Source organism: Hylobates moloch, unplaced genomic scaffold (assembly GCF_009828535.3).
Source record: "Hylobates moloch isolate HMO894 unplaced genomic scaffold, HMol_V3 SCAFFOLD_8, whole genome shotgun sequence".
In the NCBI taxonomy this organism is placed as follows: Eukaryota; Metazoa; Chordata; class Mammalia; order Primates; family Hylobatidae; genus Hylobates; species Hylobates moloch.
Window position 1 is genome coordinate 70,309,850 of NW_026652283.1, and position 20,369 is coordinate 70,330,218.

General features: G+C 38.2%; 1 protein-coding gene across 3 annotated transcripts in view; it reads left to right on the plus strand.

The window, feature by feature from the left end:
* RGS5 (regulator of G protein signaling 5) overlaps positions 1-20,369 on the plus strand; it is a 187,747-nt gene that overhangs the window by 8,806 nt on the left and 158,572 nt on the right. Inside the window, exons 1-3 of one of the 3 annotated variants that reach the window (XM_058442541.1) lie at positions 5,202-5,322; positions 6,941-7,037; positions 7,956-8,066. In XM_058442541.1, coding sequence (XP_058298524.1) covers positions 8,059-8,066 — 8 coding nt within the window. In that variant the 5' untranslated portion in view covers positions 5,202-5,322; positions 6,941-7,037; positions 7,956-8,058. Of the gene's footprint in view, positions 1-5,201; positions 5,323-6,940; positions 7,038-7,955; positions 8,067-20,369 lie in introns of those variants that run through there. The other 2 variants (XM_058442539.1, XM_058442542.1) reach the window with 2 other exon arrangements.

Here is a 20,369-nt window from a genome sequence, read left to right on the forward strand (position 1 = left end):
AACAAAACACATTTAACCATTTATTCTACCCTGAGGATTAATTTTTTAAAGAAAATAACTATTTTTCTACATGAGGAATTTATAATAACATAATTTTGACATTATTTCTTTAGAATAAACCAGACTATATTGTGTTAAGAAACATTTCTACCCCAATTGATATTGAACTATTTATCTGAAGTCACTGTTTATCCCCTTACCACAGCTCAGGTGTAACATTATATGGGAAATTAGTACATTTTATTTCACCCTGTTATATTTTTATTTTAGGTTGAAAGACAGAAAGTAGAATGGTAAACCATGCAGGTGGTTAGCTAAGTAGAAAGTAGAAGTTTAAACTAAGATTCTAATCTCAAGATAAATCAGACTTGGCAGGTATTGCAGAGATTTTGTGTGAATTACAAATACAATAGCCATCATGCCATCAACCAGTATTCATTGAAAACTTGCACTTGTCAGACCCTGTGTTTTCACAACCAAAAGTTAGGACAGATTACTTACCAGTACAAAATAATGTTTTCACTTTGGATTCTTCCCTGTGTAAGAAACTATAATGCTCTTACATCTGCTGGGGTCCAGATTCCTGTCTAGTAATCTATTTTTCACATCATCACAATCTACCTTTTTTATCTAACGTAATCATCCAGTACTGTTTAAAATGTATTCTCTGCTTTAATCAGGCTAGTTTCCTTAAACAATCCTGGTTCATATCACTGTCGTTTTCAGTAGCTTACTTCTACCCTGTGCGCCTTGCTCCTTTTCCATTTAGGATTCCCTTTGCCCTCTTTTCAACCTAGCCAAATTTAGTTCAGCTACCACTTCTTTCACCAATCCTTTAGTTCCACTTCACTTCATACAGATCATTCTTTTATTTAGTCTCCTATTACATATAACTACTATCTGTCCCACATAATTATTGTATTAGTCCGTCCTCACACTGCTATAAAGAACTGCCCAAGACTGAGTAATTTATAAAGAAAAGCGGTTTAGTTGACTCACAGTTCAGCGTGGCTGGGAAGGCTTCTGGAAACTTACAATCATGGTGGAAGAGGAAGCAGGCATGTCTTACATGGCAGCAGGTGAGAGAGCAAGTGAAGGAAGCCAAGGGGGAAGAGCCCCTTATAAAACCATCAGATCTCGTGAGAACTCACTATCATGAGAACAGCATGGGGGAAACCACCCCCATGATCCAGTCACCTCCCACCAGGTCCCTCCCTCAACACCTGGGTATTACAGGGGATTACAGTTCAAGATGAGATTTGGGTGGGGACACAAAGCCAAACCATATCAATTATATATAAGCATATCTTGTTTTATTGCACTTCACTTTATTATGCTTTGCAGATATTGCATTTTTGACAAATTAAAGGTATGTGGCAACCCTGCATTGAGCAAGTCTGTCAGTGCCGTTGTTAACAGTGGCATGTGCTCAATTTGTGTCTTTGTCACATTTTGGTAATTCTCTCAATATTTTAAACTTTTTAATTATATATCTATTATGGTGATCTGCAATCAGTAATCTTTGATGTTACTATTATAATTGTTTTGGGGCACCAAGAACCACACCCATATAAGAGAACAAATTTAATAAGTAAATATTGAGTGTGTTCTAACTGCTTCATTGACCAGCCATTTTCCCATTCTCTCCCTCTCCTTGGGCCTCTATTTCCTGAGACACAGCAATATTTGAATTAGGCCAGTTAATAACCACATAATGTCCTCCAAGCCTTCAAGTGAAAGAAAGAGTCAAATGTCTCACTTAAAATAAAAAGTAGAAATGATTAAACTTAGTGAGAAAAGCATATCAAAAGCTAAGATAGGCCAAAAGCTAGGCCTCTTGTGCCAGACAGCCAATGTGTGAATGCAAAGGAAAAGTTCTTGAAGGAAATTAAAAGTGCTTGTCCAGTGAACACACAAATGACAAGAAAGCAGAACAGCCATATTGCTGATGTGGAGAAAGTTTGAGTGGTCTGGATAGATCAAATCAGCCACAACATTTTCTTAAACCAAAGCCTAATCCAGAGCAAGGCACTAGCTCTCTTTAATTATATGAAGGCTGAGAGACAGGAAGAAGAAAAGTTTGAAGCTAGCAGAGGTTGGTTTATGAGGCTTAATGAAAGAAGCCATCTTTATAACATAAAAGTGTTATGGTTAGGCTTTGTGTCTCCACACAAATCTCATCTTGAATTATAATCCTCATAATCCCCACGTGTCAAGGGAGAGATCAGGTGGAGGTAATTGGATTATGGGGTGATTTCCCCCATTCTGTTCTTGTGATAGTGAGTTGTCATGAGATCTGACGGTTTTATAAGGGGCTCTTCCCCCTCTACTCGGCATTTCTCTTTCCTGCTGCCTGGTGAAGAAGGTGCCTTGCTTCCCCCTCTGCCTTCCGCCATGATTATAAGTTTCCTGAGGCCTCTTCAGCCAAGCTGAACTGTAAGTCAGTTAAACCTCTTTCTTTATAAATTACCCAGTCTCAGGCAGTTCTTTATAGGAGTATGAAAATGGACTAATACAAAGTATAAAGTGAAGCAGCAAGTACTAAGGTAGAAGCTGCAACAGATTATGCAGAAAATCTTGCTAAGATGATGAAAGTGACTTCCCTAAACAACAGATTTTCAATGTAGACAAAACACCTTCTTTTGAAAGAGGATGTCATCTAAGGACTTTCTTTTTTTTTTTTTTTTTTTTTTTTTGAGACGGAGTCTCGCTCTGTCGCCCAGGCTGGAGTGTAGTGGCGTGATCTCTGCTCACTGCAAGCTCCACCTCCTGGGTTCATGCCATTCTCCTGCCTCAGCCTCCCGAATAGCTGGGACTACAGGCACCCACCACTGCGGCTGGCTAATTTTTTGTATTTTTTAGTAGAGACGGGGTTTCACCGTGGTCTCAATCTCCTGACCTCGTGATCCGCCCGCCTTGGCCTCCCAAAGTGCTGGGATTACAGGCGTGAGCCACTGCGCCTGGCCCATCTAAGGACTTTCATAGCTAGAGAAGAGAAGTCAATGCCTGGCTGCAAAGCTTCAAAGGACAGAGTGACTCGTGTTAGGGGATAATGCAACTGGTGACTTTAAGTTGAGGCCAGTGCTCACTGACCATTCTGAAAATTCTACAGCCCTTGAGAATTATGCTGAATCTATTCTGCCTCTACTCTGTCAATAGAAAAACAAATCCTGGATGACAGCACATCTATTTAAAGCATGGTTTACTGAATATTTTAAGCTCCCTATTGAGACTCTGTTGAGACCGGAAAAAAAAGATTTATTTCATATTACTGCTCATTAATAATGTTCCTAGTCATCCAAGAGCCCTGATTGAGATTTACAAGGAGATTAATATTGCTTCTTGCCTGCCAATACAACATCTATTCTGCAGCCCATGGATCAAGGAATAATTTCAAACTTCAAATCTTATTATTTGAGAAATATATTTCATAAGGCTGGACCTGCTTCAGTGATTCCTCTTATAGATATGGCAAAGTAAACTGAAAACCTTCTGGAAAGGATTCACCATTCTAGATGCCATTAAGATCATTTGTGATTCATGGGAGGAGGTCAAAATGTCAATTTATTATAATAGGAATTTGGAAGAAGTTAATTTCAGGCCTTATGAATGACTTCATGACTTTAGTGGAGGAAGTACCTGAAGATGTGATGGAAATAGCAAGAGAACTAGAATTAGAAGTGGCACCTGAAGATGTGACTAAATTGCTGCAATATTATAATAAAACTTGAATGGATGAGGAGTTGTTTCTTGTGGATAAGAAAAAAAAAGTTTCCTTAGATGGAATCTATGCTGGTAAAGATTCTCTAAATATTGTTGAAATGACAGCAAAGGATTTAGAATATTACAAAACTTTGTTGATAAAGCAATGGCAGGGTTTGAGAGTACTGACTACAATTTTGTTAGAAGTTCTATGGGTACAATGCTATCAAACACCATCACATTTTTCTACAGAGAAATCTTTCATGAAGGAAAAGCCAACTGATGTGGCCAACTTCATTTGTTGTCTTATTTTAAGAAATTGCTGCAGCCACCTAAACCTTCAGCAACCACCATCCCCCCTTTTTTTTCTGTCACCCAAGTGGGAGTGCAGTGGCACTACCATAGCTCACTGTAACGTCTATCTCCCCAGCTCAAGTGATCCTCCTGCCTCAGCCTCCCAAAGTGCTGGGATCACAGGCATGAGCCACTGCACCCAGCCTATCAGTCGCCACCCTGATCAGTCAGTAGTCATCAATACCAAGGCAAGACCCTCTATAAGCAAAAAGATGATGACTCACTAAAGACTCATATGAGCATTAGCATTTTTTAGCAATAAAGTATTTTTAACTTAGGATTCGTATATTTTTAGACATAATATTATTGCACATTTAACAGACTATAGTGTAAACATAACTCTTTATATGCACTGAGAAACCAAAAAATTTGTGTCATTCCCTTTATTGTGATACACACTTTATTGCAGTGGTGTGGAACTGAACCTGCAATATCTCTGAGGTATGCCTCTACATAATTATATACTATTTTATATTGGTTTTGAGTCATTTCATGCAGGTAAATTTGATTATCTTAATTAAATTGCAATACCTTTAAAGTCAAAGACTGAGTCTTCTTTGGACTTTTTATTCTCATGACAGTGAACTATTGGCATGGCTCAATCCATTGACCTGCTTTGGTTCCTGATGAAGTTTTGTTAATTTAAATGAGAAAAATAAGGACAGTGAAGTAAGTTTTTTATAAAACTAAATTTATTTGGTTTATAAAACAGCTTAATATTATGCCTTTCCTATATTTTTTGTGTCGAGTTATCTCTTTTTCTAGATGATTATAATAGATGATAATTTTTAAATGTTTTTATTTGTCAAAGTACAACATTGTCCATCCTGTGTCAATGTCTAACTTTTCCTTATACTTATTCAAATAATCTCATAGTTGGAACTTATTAAATACTTATTGTGTCACACAATATGCTTGTAAACACTGAAATGGGGAGGGGTTATTTTCATTCTATTTTAGAATGGCACGGTTTCTATGGTACAGTGACTAATCTGAACTAATATGTAAAAGATTAAGAATCACTTGAGAATCATTTTCACAGAATAACTTTTTTAAATGTAGCACACTGCTGACGTGTAAAAATTAAATGTGATGCTGAACTTGTTTGAAACTCAAATTTTTGGACCCCACCCACAGACCAACTGAATCAGAATCTCTGGGTTTAGGAACTTTAAACTCACACTTTAAAGTAGTTCTGCAAGTGATTAGGCTGCAGATGGTTCATGGAGTTAAGAACAACTGCTATCCTAGCAGGCTGATACAGATGTAAGTTTCTATCTCATTTCTGCCAGTTACTGCTCATTGTTTTCTGGATAAGGTTTCTAAACATCTTTAAGTCTCAATTTATTCTTCTATAAAATATGGTTACTAATAAGGCTGCTGTGGTGAAGTTTAAATCAGATAATGGATCTAAAGTAGTGTTACAATGAAGGTGGTCAATAAATATTAATTTACTTCTTTTCTTTCCTTTGAAATTCCGTTGTACTTCAGTGATGAGTAGTATCAAGAATTTCTGATTCACGTACTAGACATTGCTTTTGGCCGCAGATCTCATCACTGAACCAATCATGTGTTACTAAAGCTCCTTTTTTTAATTATGATTACTCTTAAAGCCAAAGTTATCTCACTTGCCATTAAGTTGCAGAAATACAGTCTCCAGGCTTCTGTGTCTCCCATCCTTAACCGGCATGGGACCCAGTGGAAGGATTAATGGACTAGAAATCGTTTGGGTATTGATTTCCTACTTAGTAAAATGAGGGACTTTTTCTACATGATTTGATATTTCCTTTCTGTTAAAAAAAAAAGTTCTCATTTTCATGTCACACATAAAATTGAGAAGATATTGTTAAGTTCTCCAACTATTTTACCACTTGCCAATGTAGACCCCTAGATTTATGTGGAAGAAAATTATTTCATTTCAGAGAAGAAAATAAGTAGAGGATCTACTAGAATCAATTTTTACTTGACATTGTCATCTCTTTGACTTAGAAAAGGGATGTGGTAGAGAGAGATAGCAGCCAGACATCTAAGGGCAGGAAAACCATGCTTTGAGGAACCTCATCCCATATCAGAATCTCAGTAGCTCTTCCCTCTGTTTCAGCCCTCACCTCCTATAGGAGTTGTTCCCAAGTGGGAGGTGAGCCCTTTTTATATATTCAGAATATATATAATTCAGAAATTAGGAGATTAGAAGTAAGGTATAATGCATCAGTTTGCTAGGGCTGCCATAACAAGTACCACCAACTAGGTAGCTTAAATGACAGAAATTCATTGTCTCACAGTCCTGGAGCCTAGAAAGTACTAGATCAATATATCAGCAAGGTTGATGCCTTCTGAGGGCTGTGAGGATGAATCTGTTCCACGCCTCTCCCTGGCTTCTGGTGGTTTGCTGGCAATCTTTGGCATTCCTTGGCTTGTAGATGTATCACCCCAATATCCTTTATCTTCACATGGCATTCTTGTGTGTATTTGTATGTCCAAATTTCCTTTTTTAAATAAGGACATTGATCATATTATATTAGAGTAAGCTCAACCTAATGACCTCAGTTTAACTTGATTCCCTCTACAAAGACCCTATTTACAGATAAGGTCACATTCTGAAGTATTTGGGATTAGGATTTCAACATATCTCTTTTGGAGGACACAATTCAACCCATAAAACAGGGCTCACAGCATCATGAGCCAGAGGCCTTCCTGGGAAGGATCTATATAAATAGCCCGATGGCTCAAACCAGGACAAATATACCAGCTTGCCTCAGAACAAAATGCAATTCCTGGATTTTTACGTCCTTTGAAAACTGAGTACTAATTACTTATTTTTATATTACCAATGCTCTTTGAGTGCAACATGCTGAGTAAATGTGATTCATTTTATTTTTCTTAGAAAAAGAGCACTTAAGAAGCACTGTCTGGATATCTTCAGAGGGAAAAAGTAGAAAGTTAATTGAATTGGTGACACTTCGGGTCTCTCACAGAGGAAGGTAAGGTTTCAGTCAACAGCACATAGAAGATTATCCTCATTTACCCAGGACTGACAGTGTTTGTGAATTCTAAACTGTGCATGTAGTGAATATACAAGATAAAATTGAAATAAGAATAATGGAATAGCAGTTTAGAAATGATTAAAATGTGCCCAAGCCCCAAGTTTTCAGATAACATGATAGTTTTCTAATGGTGAAACTGTTTTAAGATGTATAGTCATAAAAAAGATTAAAAAAATAAGAAACAGATGTATAGCCAACTTTTAATAATCTGTGTTATAGAGTCCATAGCAGATCTGAAGGTAGCTATATACCAGCAGCAGAAGGTGCACCCTGGAGCACAGTTTTGTAGCAGTACTCCAAGCTGACCAGCTGAGGACTAGTGACCCTACTTAAGAACAGTTGGCTAAGAGGATAGTCAAGTGAGGGGAATGTGCTACAAGAGAATCATAGTAGATAGAGATGCCAACAAAAGGGAGAGTCTGTCTTCTTGTTCCTTTCTGATCTGTAGAACCTGCAGGCCCACTGTAGAGCTCCCATTGGAGTACAGTGGAGCATGAAGAGAGAATCCTTAGGAGAGCTTGTCAAGGAATTTGGGGGAAGAGTGTGTTTGCAAACATGGGGGAAAGTACTTATTAATCATTTAGATGTTCTGCAGGCAGAAAGCTTACTAGTGTAGCGTGTAGGGCTGCAAGCCACCAAAGTAATGACTACCTGAAAGAGAACCAATAGTTTCTGAAGCTCTGTGTGAAAAGATACAGTGGTTGGGATGGGGTGTGGAATCTCTAGAGCAGCTCATACAGCCACAGGGCAAAGAGAGGGAACCCCCACACAGAAAAAAAGATTGCAGCAAGGATGGAGAGCTAGTAGCTTTAGGACAACTAGACACTTCTGAAAGTGAGTACTCTGTCCTTACAGAGACCACCAAACCAACAGAAGCCACCAGGACAGCACACAGCCATTCCAAAATTCCAAACCAGGATCATTTGAGAAAAGCCTTGCATCTCAGTCCAGTATATGGATGGTTTTGTAAGATGACCTATGATTTTTCTGTTCCTGCTTCCTGCCCCTAACTTCAGAGAAACAGACCTAGAAAGAGGGAAGGAAGGAGTGAAAGAGCATGCCATACTTTACCTTCTCCCCTTCTGTTTTAAACTAGACAAATCTATATTTTAATTATTATAAGTAACCAGAAAGTTATATGGTCTGGCCAGGATGGCATTAAAGAAAAGAGAGAGAAAAGTTTAAGATAGCATGGTTGGAGACAATAATTAGAAGAAACCAAGTAGTTCAAGTTTTATAACGCTCTGTCTTATAAACACTCTTGAACCAATAATAATGCTATTACTGAAATGCTACACATAATTGAAGACTACTTGTTAGACCAAGACCTTAAAAGCTTCTTTACTGATTATTCCCAATGTGTGGCCCTGGTAGTCATTGAAGAATCATTGTATTGACTATTAAACATCTAGGGATCACCTGTTTAAATCAAGTTAACAAAACACTTATTTAACAAATATATATTGATTGCCTATTATGAAGTAGATGCTATAGTAGGTGCTGGCAGTATAAATATGAAGAAGACATTGTGTGTGCATATTAATATACAGCGAATTAAACTTCAGCCAGAGAAGTACTATACTAGAAGGTAGATAGAATTGTGGTGATAGCTCCCAGGAGGAAGCAGTTAGCCTCCTTGGAAATGAGTAGTCTTCACAGAAAGTATGACATTTGACCGCTTCTTGTAGGAGATGCATGTTAAACCTATTAAATCCATGTCAGCCTTTAACACCTTTGCTCAGATTAGTTTCTCGAGCTGTTTTTCTACCTGGTTAGCAGATAAGAGCAGGACAGGAAAGTTCTGATGAAAGGAAGAAGTGCCAGAGAGAGAAGGCCTTGCAAGGAAAGAAGCCTGACAGGCAGGAGCCCCTGAGTATCCTCAGAAGTACCAGCGATTTAGGGAAGAAAATTGCTGCCAGAAGTGCAGGAAATAAAAATTCTGACCTAGATCATTTTACTTATGTCTTCCCTGGTTCTATGAATATATCTTGGGCGTCCTTTTATAATCACATTTCATTAACCAGGCAAGATTAATCAGTGACCAGACAGGACAGTCACTGACTCTTAAGACTTTACAGTTTGAAACAATGTGTACAAATGTATAGAGAGACATGTAGACCATCAGGTCTCCAACCTTTTTGGCACCAGAGACTCATTTTTGGAAGACAATTTTTCCATGGGATGGGTTGGGAGAGCAGGAGTTGGGTGTCAAGGGTGTTGGATATGTGGGGGGATTGGTTTCGGGATGAAACTGTTCCACCTTAGATCATCAGGCATTAATTAGATTCTCATAAGTAGTGTGCAGCCTAGATCCCTCGCATGAGCAGTTTGCAATAGGGTTCACACTCCTTTGAGAATCAAATATGTGGCTGATCTCATGGGAGGTGGAGCTCAGGCAGGTGGTAATGCTCACTTACCGCCACTCACTTCGTGCTGTGTGGCCTGGTTCCTAACAGGCCACAGACCGGTACCTGTCTGCAGCTTGGGATTTGGGAACCCCGGATTGTATACCAGTAAAACAAGGACTGATAGAGCTGCTAATGCCAGTCTCAAATGAGTGAATGAGCAAATACAGAAGTACAGTTTAAGTATACAGAAGTTATCTTGTAGCTCTCTGACGTTTTGATGATTCTACTTTGTATTTTTAAGTTCCAATTTTAAAGAGGTGTGTAATTGAGTGTTAGCTGTGTGATTTGGAGCAAGTCTCTGAGAGATCTCTTTTTTAAAAAATAATCCAAAAGCTAGAATATTGGACCAAATTACCACTATGATTCTTTTCAAAGCTATCTTAATTTACGGCTATTTGAAGTTACTTCAGCCAGTGCTAATGATACCATAGTCGCAGATTTGAACCACTGAGATGCAATTCACTTATTTAAAAACTACTTGATAAGGGTTTGTTGGGAGGATTGCTAGATAAAATATGGGACACATAATTAACTTTGAATTTTACATAAAGAATGAAGATTTTTTAATGTAAGTATGTTTCATATAATATTTGAATATGTAAAAATGTCCAAATATACTTAAAAATTATTTGTTCTCCATTTGAAATTAAAATTTAACTATGTGTTCTTTCAAAATCCAGCATTCTTACGTCTATGTTAGCTTCAATATAGAATCTAGGCTCTGTGGAAGACAAAACAGTGAATCAGTCATAGATCCTTCACTCAGTCTAGAGGGGCAAATGAGAGTCAAATATTAATAATGATATTACAAAGTAAAAAGTGATGAGTTCATGAGAAATATACTAAGAGAGTGCTACAAAGGTTTGCAGGAGGGGGAAATTACTTCCAGCCACAAAAGCAGGAGAAGAACTTGAGCTGGGCTGAGAAAAATCAAGGCTTCTGAATGTGGTGTGAGGAAGGGGTAAGGTCATTTCCAGTAGAGTGAATGGCTTGAGTAAAAGCATGGAGATGGGAAAGCACAGAGGAAGAGAGGACAGCTAGTCATTTGGTTTGACTATGGCTTGATTGGGTAAAGGGAAATTAAAGGAGAAAATATTAGAAAGGGAAGGCAGGGCCATACCAAGGGAGCCAGAGGTAGGAGGGAAGAAGGCTAGAAATCTGAATAAGCAAAAGAATTTGATTTGATGCTTGAAGGTTTCTGATCCAGGGTGACACTGCATACCAGTAGCGACAAGGGAGAGTGTAAAGAATCATCCCAAACAAATCACTTCTGAGAAAAACTTGAGCTATTAGCGTTGTTTTTAACACATAGCTTAAGAAACATATTAGGTGAAAAGGAAATATAGGTAAGTGGGAAAATCGGAAGCTTAGGTATGAAAAGATTCTGGGTTCAAATCCACATTCTTCTTCTGTATGATCTTAAGTTATTTCCTATCTGAAACTCAGTTTCCTTGCAAATACAAAAGACTACAAATGCTGTCATTATGCTTGGAAGTTATAAGTACCACTGTATACCTGCCACATATTGGGAGCTCACTAAATACTAATTGCCACATGAGTTATTATTTACTTATTACTTATTCTCCTCTAGTCTTCAGAGTATCTTATTGTAGCAGGTGAAGATGCTCCCAAGAGATTTAAAAAATGTTTTTCAAAATATTTTTCTTTTTATGAAAAAATCTTTTACTTAAAATAAAAAGCAGCATATCTATCTGAACTAAAAAAAAAAAAAAAAAAAAACGGGAAAAATTAAAAGGCCAATATTTGGAAAATTTGGTCCAAATACTTACTTTAAATTGATTTCTTCAATACTAGAGAAAGCTAGATTTTCTTCCTAATTGAAATATCACATGGTTAAACCAGGAACCCTGGGAAAAGCTGGGGTATCTTTCGATAATTATGAAGTGAAAGCAAGAATTTCTATTTAATTATTTACAGCCTGACCAAATAGTATAGAATTTAGGTCAGCAGGTGAACCAGGGAGTCTCACGGATCCTGTGTACTTAAAGGAATAGCAAAGCACGGAGGCTTATGGCCTGTGAAAGCCAGAGTGAAGGGGAGAATTGAGCAGTAATAGGCTCATTTTTTTTCTTTATAAAGACTCATTCTGGGCCTGGCGTGGTGTCTTATGCCTTTAATCCCAGCACTTTTGGAGGCCAAGGTGGGAGGATCAGTTGAGCTCAGGAGTTTGAGACCAGCCTGGACAACATGGTGAAACCCTATCACTACAAAAAATACAAAACTTAACTGGGTGTGGTGACATGTACCCATAGTTCCAGATACTCAGGAAGCTGAAGTGGGATGACCACTTGAACCCAAGAGGCCTGAGCTGCTGTGAGCTAAGATGGTGCCACTGCACTCCAGCCTCAGTGACTGAGTGAGACCCTGTCTCAAAAAAAAAAAAAAAAAGACTCATTCTGTATAATTGCCCCTGTTTCTGATTTTTTTCCTCTAGAATTCTGATTTTTTCCTCTATCTCAGTTGTGTCTTTGTCCATTAAAACAGGCCACGATGATTGATGATAAATTTGTTCTCTGAGATAGCACCTAGAGGAACAGTTATCCAAAGTGTCCTGTGCCCTGTCAAAAGCTAAAATAACCACCATTGCTGAAATTATGTGTTTATAGATAATGCCTCCCTATTTTGGCATTTTTCTTTCAAAAATGAATTATCACCAGTACCCGCCTTTATTCATATATTTTCTCCTCAACCTCATTGCTGAGTATCTAAAATAGATTTGCAGCTGAAGAACTACTCATTCCCTTGTCATCCCATACCAGGCCTGTAGCCTGCTTTCAAACTTATTCCTATGCACAACACAACATGAGCTGTATCTTAGATTTATTCTCATACTTTGTATTCGGAGTCAATATGCTTGGTAAGTGCACAGCTGTGACACACTAGGATTCCTTCAGGCTTTAAGCAAATGTACGTGATTTTATCAGTCCCAGAAGACTAGCCCTTGAGAGATTTGCTTGGGTAACATTTTTGGCAGTGCTTCTTTCTTTGTTTTTATTAATATTCTGGATTCATGTTTATGAGACTCTCAAATTTATTTCAGATTAGATGAAGGTGACCTTCCCCTTCACCAAGCAGAATCTCCCATGAGACTCGTGAATCCTCTTGAGGCCAATTACAGCTATCACTTGTTAACTATTGGAGTACCTTCAGTCTTAAAAGAGCTGCTAGAAAATTAAGGCTACAACATGAAAGAAGAACAAAATGGTCAGGCATATCACACATTTTTATCAAATGATTTGGTTTAGGACTTGATAACCTGGTTAGTACTTGAGCACTGAAAGATATTTTGAATTTAAAGTAAGATGGAGAAAGTGATGGAAGCTAAATCATAGAGGATAGAAATACGATCAATCATATTCAGAACAGAAACATCTTGGGCTCAATGTCTGGGAACAATGAGAAGATTAGGCTGCTTTAGAAGTTAGGTCTCATTTGTTTTGGTGACCTCCACCTACAAGAGGACACTCTCCCGTCCCAGTGAGACTGAGGCGAGAATCACAAGACCACTGCCCTCTATCTCATCTTTTCTCCAAGCCTTAGACCATCATGGGATTCACTAACATCATTCACACCTCGGGAATGATATATCAGAGTGAGCCCCTCTTTTCTGCTCATCTTTCTGCCTCTCTAGAAAAGAGATAATTTCACTGTTTACCTCAGGAAACATGAAAGTTAATGATAAATGTAAATGATAGATGAAGCAAGCATTGAAAGCCATAAAGTTGAAAGTAGGACCTAATACCCTGTAGTAATGTGTACTCCTTTTTAAAAGAAAACACACGAGTCATTTTAGAAAGGCTAATTTCTGTTACCTTTCCAAAATATTCTCAGAATAATTGCAGAGAAAAATTGTGACAAAACACTGGGGGCACCATTGGTGAAAGAAAACTGTATATTCTTGTCTTTCAGTCAGGAAAGAATAATATCTACTTGATCAAAATGATTTTTTTCCTCAGAAACTGTAGTACTGGCTACTAGAAAACAGAGAATTTAAACTATTATTTCTCAGAATGTTTTATCTCCGTGACCCAAAGATAGTTTCCCTCCATGAGAAAATATCCCAGTGTTTGTTTTCGAATTGTCATCAACACAAAGCAGCAGTACCTTCACGTATAATGTGTTTCCCGCTTTTCAAAGCATTTTCACTTGTTTCTCAGTTGTTTATTACAATAATAAGCCTGTGTTGACATTATTATCTTCATTTCACAAATGAGGCAGCTCAGATTCAGACATTAAGGGACCTTCACAATATACTTAGCTTATGATGGCAGAACGAAGGCAAAACCAAAAGTCCTTGCCAAAGACTACCTCCATTTGTCTTCAATGGACTCCCTCAGTTTTTCATTGTTGCTCTTTTATGGTATGGCTGAAGCCCTCCAAATTTGGAAAAGGCAGGCAAGTACAAGATAGGCACTTAGATTGTCATTCCTCAACTGGCTTCTCCACAGCCTTTTCCTCTCAATATATAAAATACAGCAATAAAGGACAGAAGACTAACATTTTAAACACTGAACTGTTGCTCAAATTTACTCCTCCTGTATAATAGTATAATTTGTTCTTATAAAGTTGTAAAACTGCACTGTGTACTTAAATTGCATGTTTCACACGTCTATACTATTCAGCTCCTTTTCTCATCTCTGCAGTGCCTGCCCCCAACATACTATTGGCTTAACAATTCCCATGAAACAGTGTTTGAATTTAAGAGGCAAGGTTGTGAGAAACACAAATAGCCATCCTCTCATGTATGTGCTTCTATCACAGAAATTTGATTGTTCTCTAAAGGCAAGCATGGATTTTTTTTTTATTTCCAGCAGCTTCAAGGTAATTATCTACTTAACCTGCATAGTAGCAGTTGTTGAGGCTCAGTAAACCTCAAAATGTACCATTTTGGTATGCTAATTATTTCAAACTAAGGGCACTTGCGAAACAGCAAATACAAGAAGGGGCTCTCTCTGAACTCCCTTAAGTGGCTGAAGATAGAGCCTTCAAAAAGTAACACAATTGTCATAGGTATCCTCCCGGGAATCCCATCATTGAAGGAAGATTAACTCACAGGAGACACCACACTCCAGAAAGACTTTGTCACAAGCTATCCATCACCTCTTCTTCCGATGAGATCCTTAGAGACAACTTTTGTTATGTGAGAGATGTTATCTGTATAACAAGACAACCTTTGTTCTCCATGCATTCCCTCCTCTTACCCCCATGCAACTTGTATAGACACCACCCCCCATAAACCACCAACCCCTACTCCTTTCTTTAGCTCAGGATGCTATAAAAAAATCATCTGGCCCCTCTTCAAGTCCTCTACTTTGTGGGACTCCTGTGTGTAATTAAAATAGGTTTTCTTCTACTAACCTGTCTACTGTCAGTTTATTTCATAGATTCAATTATTGAACCTTCAGAGGATAGAAAATTTTCTCTCCCCTACACAATTATGAGTAATTTGGAATTTTACTTGTTGTTTTATATCATTAGTTATCTTTATTTGTATACATGCATATGTCCTATCACTCCAAATGAAGTGATATGCACATATATATATAAAATACATATTTCATATTTCTATGTCCTGTTTTCCCTCCATCCCTTGCATTTTGCCTTGTGTGTTGTTAGTGTTCAAATAAATATTTGTTATATCAAACAAGGAAATTAAAGAATGAAAAGTCCTACAAACCTATCAATAGTAAACAATAGTGGCTGTACTTTTCTTTCAGAGAAACAAGTCAACAGTTTTCAAACAAAACTAGTCTTGGAGATATTCCCTAATGACTTGGCAGTCAACAATTCCCAGCTCAAAAAATTTAAAAAGATAATACATTACCTTTATTGTTACGAATGTCTTCAAAAATAATTTGTTTATTATAAATTTACTTATGATTTAATTGTTTTGTGAAACTATTGGGAATATATTTCATTTTGTTTCTTGTTCTTGTAGAGAAGAAAACTAATTTTCTCTCTACTCTGTAGTTCTTAACTGAAATTCCTTGTAACAAAAGACAGATTAACAAGTAGAAGTTTATTAAAATGTATACTTAGTGTTACATGTTACATGGGAGAAGATCCAGAGAAATGAGTACAACTGTGGAGCAAATCTCAAAGAAAGTTTAAACTTTAGGATAAATGCCATTGTTTTTTGAAACAAGAAAGAAGGATGTAGGGAAAGACCCAGCTAAGAGGAGATGGCTAGGAAAAGTATCTTAAACAAAGGTAATGGGGGAATCCTAATTAGGAAAAGGGAGTCAGGCTGGTGGGACAAAGGGAAACCAAAAAGAAAAAGCAGATAAGGTATAAGTCTACCTTTCTTCATGGTCCAGAAAACATAGCTCTCCTACACAAATAACTCACAGTCTTCGTGTGTCCAGCTATCACCAGACTCTTTACTGATCAAAAAATGCAAGTTAGCTCACTGAAACCTTGACGCATTATCTGTATTGCACAAAGCCCTCTTCAGCACCACACAGCACAAGCACCATGCTATAAAATCACCAACAAGCCTTTGTCTCTTTGTAGTCAGCTCCTCTCTTGCTGATTTGCCTGTGGCTTTCTTAGGATGCATTTTCCTACTTTCTCTAATAAATCTGCCTTTCTTTACCTCCAACTGTCTTGGTAAATTATTTTAACCACCCATCTGACACTGGCCCCAGATAGTCACCATCTGCAACAGATAAGGATGATTATGCAAATTTAAGTCAATACCTTTTCCATTTTGTTTAAGAGTCATTAGTGATTTAGTGTCCTTTTCTTCCTGATGCAGGGAGAAAGACTCTTACAAATAAAGATTCCTTTTACAGATGTAAATTTCTCTCTCTAAAAAAGGAACGTTTTAGGGCCAATCCTGTGTCTGGGGTTTCTCAAAATAACTCATTCAAAATAATATGTCAAAGATTTAGGTTGGCATATTCTGTTCTTCTACAGTCATATTTTGGGGTCGTGTACCTTGAGCACTGCCATATTCCTGTTTAAAACTTTCCCAAGAAGTTTCACAATCCAGAAACTGAATTGGTAGATTATCCCATGACCTAGGGCTTTTTAATGAAAACAAAAGGAAAAGGTTAATAGTTAGAATAAACTATAACCTAGTTTTTTAGTTTGGAGTGCAGACAGTCAAGAAGGTTTCTAAATGTTTGCCTTAAAGCATCTTTTGTAGTTTGAATACCTCCAGTGATAGCTGAGTGGTCCACAGCAACAAGCATGAAGGTTGTCCATACATGAGCTGTTATGATGATTTATCTGCAGTTTATATCCAGTAGTCCCGTTTTAGCTCACAGGGCTTTAGCAAAGGGGCAGTCTTTATTTTTAGGGATTCCATGTCAGAAAGGTGGAAGAAAATTTGAAATGTTAGTTTTAAGAGGTTTGCAAAGTCTTAGCCAAATGTTAGAAGAATTCAGGGTCAGTTAAAGTTTACAGGTAGATAGCAAAACCTCAAAGACAATAAACAGGAGTAGAGTCTAATAACAGGTGTACTATAGTTTTCTATTGGAACATAACTTTTCTCTCTACAGCCACCCCTACTTCTGCCTAAGATAGTTGCAGTAAGAATAATTAGTTTACAAAATAAGTCTACTGTCATCATGTCCTGATTATTTACATAAGTAAGAGTAGTGATTAACCATAAAGGCTCTTTTTAAGTTGGCTTCACTGGAACTTTAATAAGAAATATCAGATTGGACTTTTTAAAGCATCATAAGGCTAAGATGCCAACCTAAGAACTTGCCATCAGATACTGTAGCAGGATAAATTTTTTTCCTCTCACTCCTTTTTCTGTACTCTGCCCATTTCTGTGAAAACAGAGAGTTGATTGAAAAAAAAAAAGATTGATACTTAGCATAATAACAGGCAGTCAATATTAGCAAGAGTAAGGGATTTTGGTCTTATAAATACCATGTTTTGAAGAAATTAAGGCTTCAAAGCCTCACTTGAAGATTCACAATATCAATCTGATGTCACCCATCAAACTGAAGCCAAGATATTTGCTTAAAACCTTGATGCCTTTGAAGATTCCACTTCAGGATGGATTCAAGTACTTGGCATTGGGTGTGGGGATAAACAGATGGTAGAAAAAGCATAAAGAATCTTGGAAAGAGAGAGGAAGACCATAGGGAGAGAGAACAATTTGCATGTACTCATCTGGGAACCAATATTGTGTAGTGGTTAATGTCAGCTTCTCTGGAATCAGATGGCCAAGGTTAAAATCAGCTACCTTGTTAAATGAGGAATATAAGAGTCATAACATCAAATAATTATTTTAAGGGTATAAACTTTCCCAAGAAGTTTCACAATCCAGAAACTGAGTTGGTGGATTATCCCATGACCTAGGCCATTTTTATGAAAACAAAAGGAAAAGGTTAATAGTTAGAATAAATTATAACCTAGTTTTTTAGTTTGGAGGGGAGCCAGTCAAGAAGGTTTCTAAATGTTTGCCTTAAAGCATCTTTTTCAGTTTGAATTCCTCCACTGCTAATAAAGATTTATTTTATTAGCAGTGTGAGAACAGACTAATACAGTTAATTGGTATTGGTAGACTGGAGTGCTCCTATAAAGATACCCGAGAATGTGGAAGTGACTTTGGAACTAGGTAAAATGCAGAGATTGGAGGAGTTTGGAGGGCTCAGAAGAAGATAGGAAAATGTGGCAAAGTTTGGAACTTCCTAAAGCCTTGTTGAATCACTTTGACCAAAACGCTAATAGTGATATGGACAGTAAAGTCCAGGCTGAGGTGGTCTCAGATAAAAATTAGGAACTTATTGGGAGCTGGAGCAAAGGTGACTCTTGCTATGCTTTAGCAGAGTCTGGCAGCGTTTTGCCCCTGCCCTAGAGATCTGTGGAACTTTGAACTTGAAAGAGATGATTTAGGATATCTGGAGGAAGAAATTTCTAAGCAGCAAAGCATTCAAGAGGTGACCTGTTTTTTTCTGAAAGTGTGCAGTTATATGTGCTCACAAAGAGATGGTTTGAAATTAGAACTTATGTTTAAAAAGGAAGCAGAGAGCATAAAGGTTTGGAAAATGTGCAGCCTGACCGTGCAATAGAAAAGAAAACCCCATTTTCTGGGGAGAAATTCAAGCCTGTTATAGAAATTTGCATAGGTAATCAGGAGCCAAATGTTAATAGCCAAGACAAATGGGAAAATGTCTCCAGGGCATGTCAGAGATCTTCATGGAAGCCCCTCCCATCACAGACCCAGAAGTCTAAGAGAGAAAAATGGTTTCGTGGGCCAGGCCCAGAGCCCTGCTGCTCTGTGCAGTCTCAGGACTTGGTGCCCTGCATCCCTGCTGCTCCAGCTCCAGTCATGACTAAAATGGGCCAAGGTACAGTTTGGGCCATGTTTCAAGGGTGCAAGCCCCAAACTTTGGCAGCTCCCATGTGGTGTTGGGCCTGTGGGTACACAGAAGACAAAAGCTGAGCTTTGGGAGCCTCTGCCTAGATTTCAAAGGATGTATGGAAACACCTGGATGTCCTGGCAGAAGTCTGCTGCAGGGGCAGAGCCCTCATGGAGAACCTCTTCTAGGGCAATGCAGAAAGGAAATGGGGGGTTGGAGTCCCCACACAGAGTCCCCACTGGGGCACTGCCTAGTGGAGCTGTGAGAAGAAGGCCACCATCCTCCAGCCCCCAGAATGGTAGATCCACTGACGTCTTGCCCCGTACACCTGAAAAAGCCACAGGCACTCAATGCCAGCCCATGAAAGCAGCTGTGGGGGCTATACCCTGCAGAGCCACAGAGGCAGAGCTGCCCAAGGCCTTGGGAGACCACTCCTTGTATCACTGTGCCCTGGATGTGAGACATGGAGCCTAAGGAGATTATTTTGGAGCTTTAAGCTTTAAGGAGTGCCCTGCCAGGTTTCAGACTTGAAAACAAAGTGCCTGTGGCCCCTTTGTATTGGCCAGTTTTACCCATTTGGAACAGAAACATTTACCCAATGTCTGTACCTCCATTGTATCTTGGAAGTAACTAATTTGTTTTTGATTTTACAGGCTCATAGTTGGAAGGGACTTCCCTTATCTCTGATGAGACTTTGGACTTCGACTTTTGGCTTAATGCTGGAATGAGTTAAGACTTTGGGAAGGCATAAATGTGTTTTGAAATGTGAAAAGAATATGAGATTTGGGAGGAGCCAGGGGCAGAATGATATGGTTTGTCTCTGTGTCCCCACCCAAATCTCATCTCGAATTGTAATTCAAATTGTAATCCCTAAGCGTCAAGGAAGGGACCTGGTGGGAGGTTACTGGATCATGGGGACAGTTTCCCCTTTGCTGTTATCATGATAGTGAGTTCTCACAAGATCTGATAGTTTGAAAGTGTGGCACTTCCTCCCCTTGCTCTTTCTCCTGCCACTATGTCAGATGTGCCTTGCTTCTCCTTCACCTTCTGGAATGACTGTAAGTTTCCTGAGAGCTTCCCAGTCATGTGGAACTGTGAGTCAATTAAGCCTCTTTTATTTATAAATTACCCAGTCTTAGGTAGTTTTTTATAGCAGTGTGAAAATGAACAAATACACCTTGCTTACACCACATACAAAACTTAACTTGAGATGGATTAAAGACTTAAATGTAAAACTCCAAACTATAAAAACCGTAGAAGACAACCCAGGCAATACCATTTAGGACATAGACATGGCAAAGATTTCTTGATGAAGACACCAAAAGCAATTACAACAAAGCAAAAATTGACAAATGGGATCTAATTAAACTAAAGAGCTTCTGCACAGCAAAGGAAACTATCAACAGAGTAAACAGACAACCTACAGAATGGGAGAAAATTTTTGCAATCTATCCGTTTGACAAAGGTCTAATATCCAGCATCCATAAAGAACTTAAACAAATTTACCAGAAAACTAA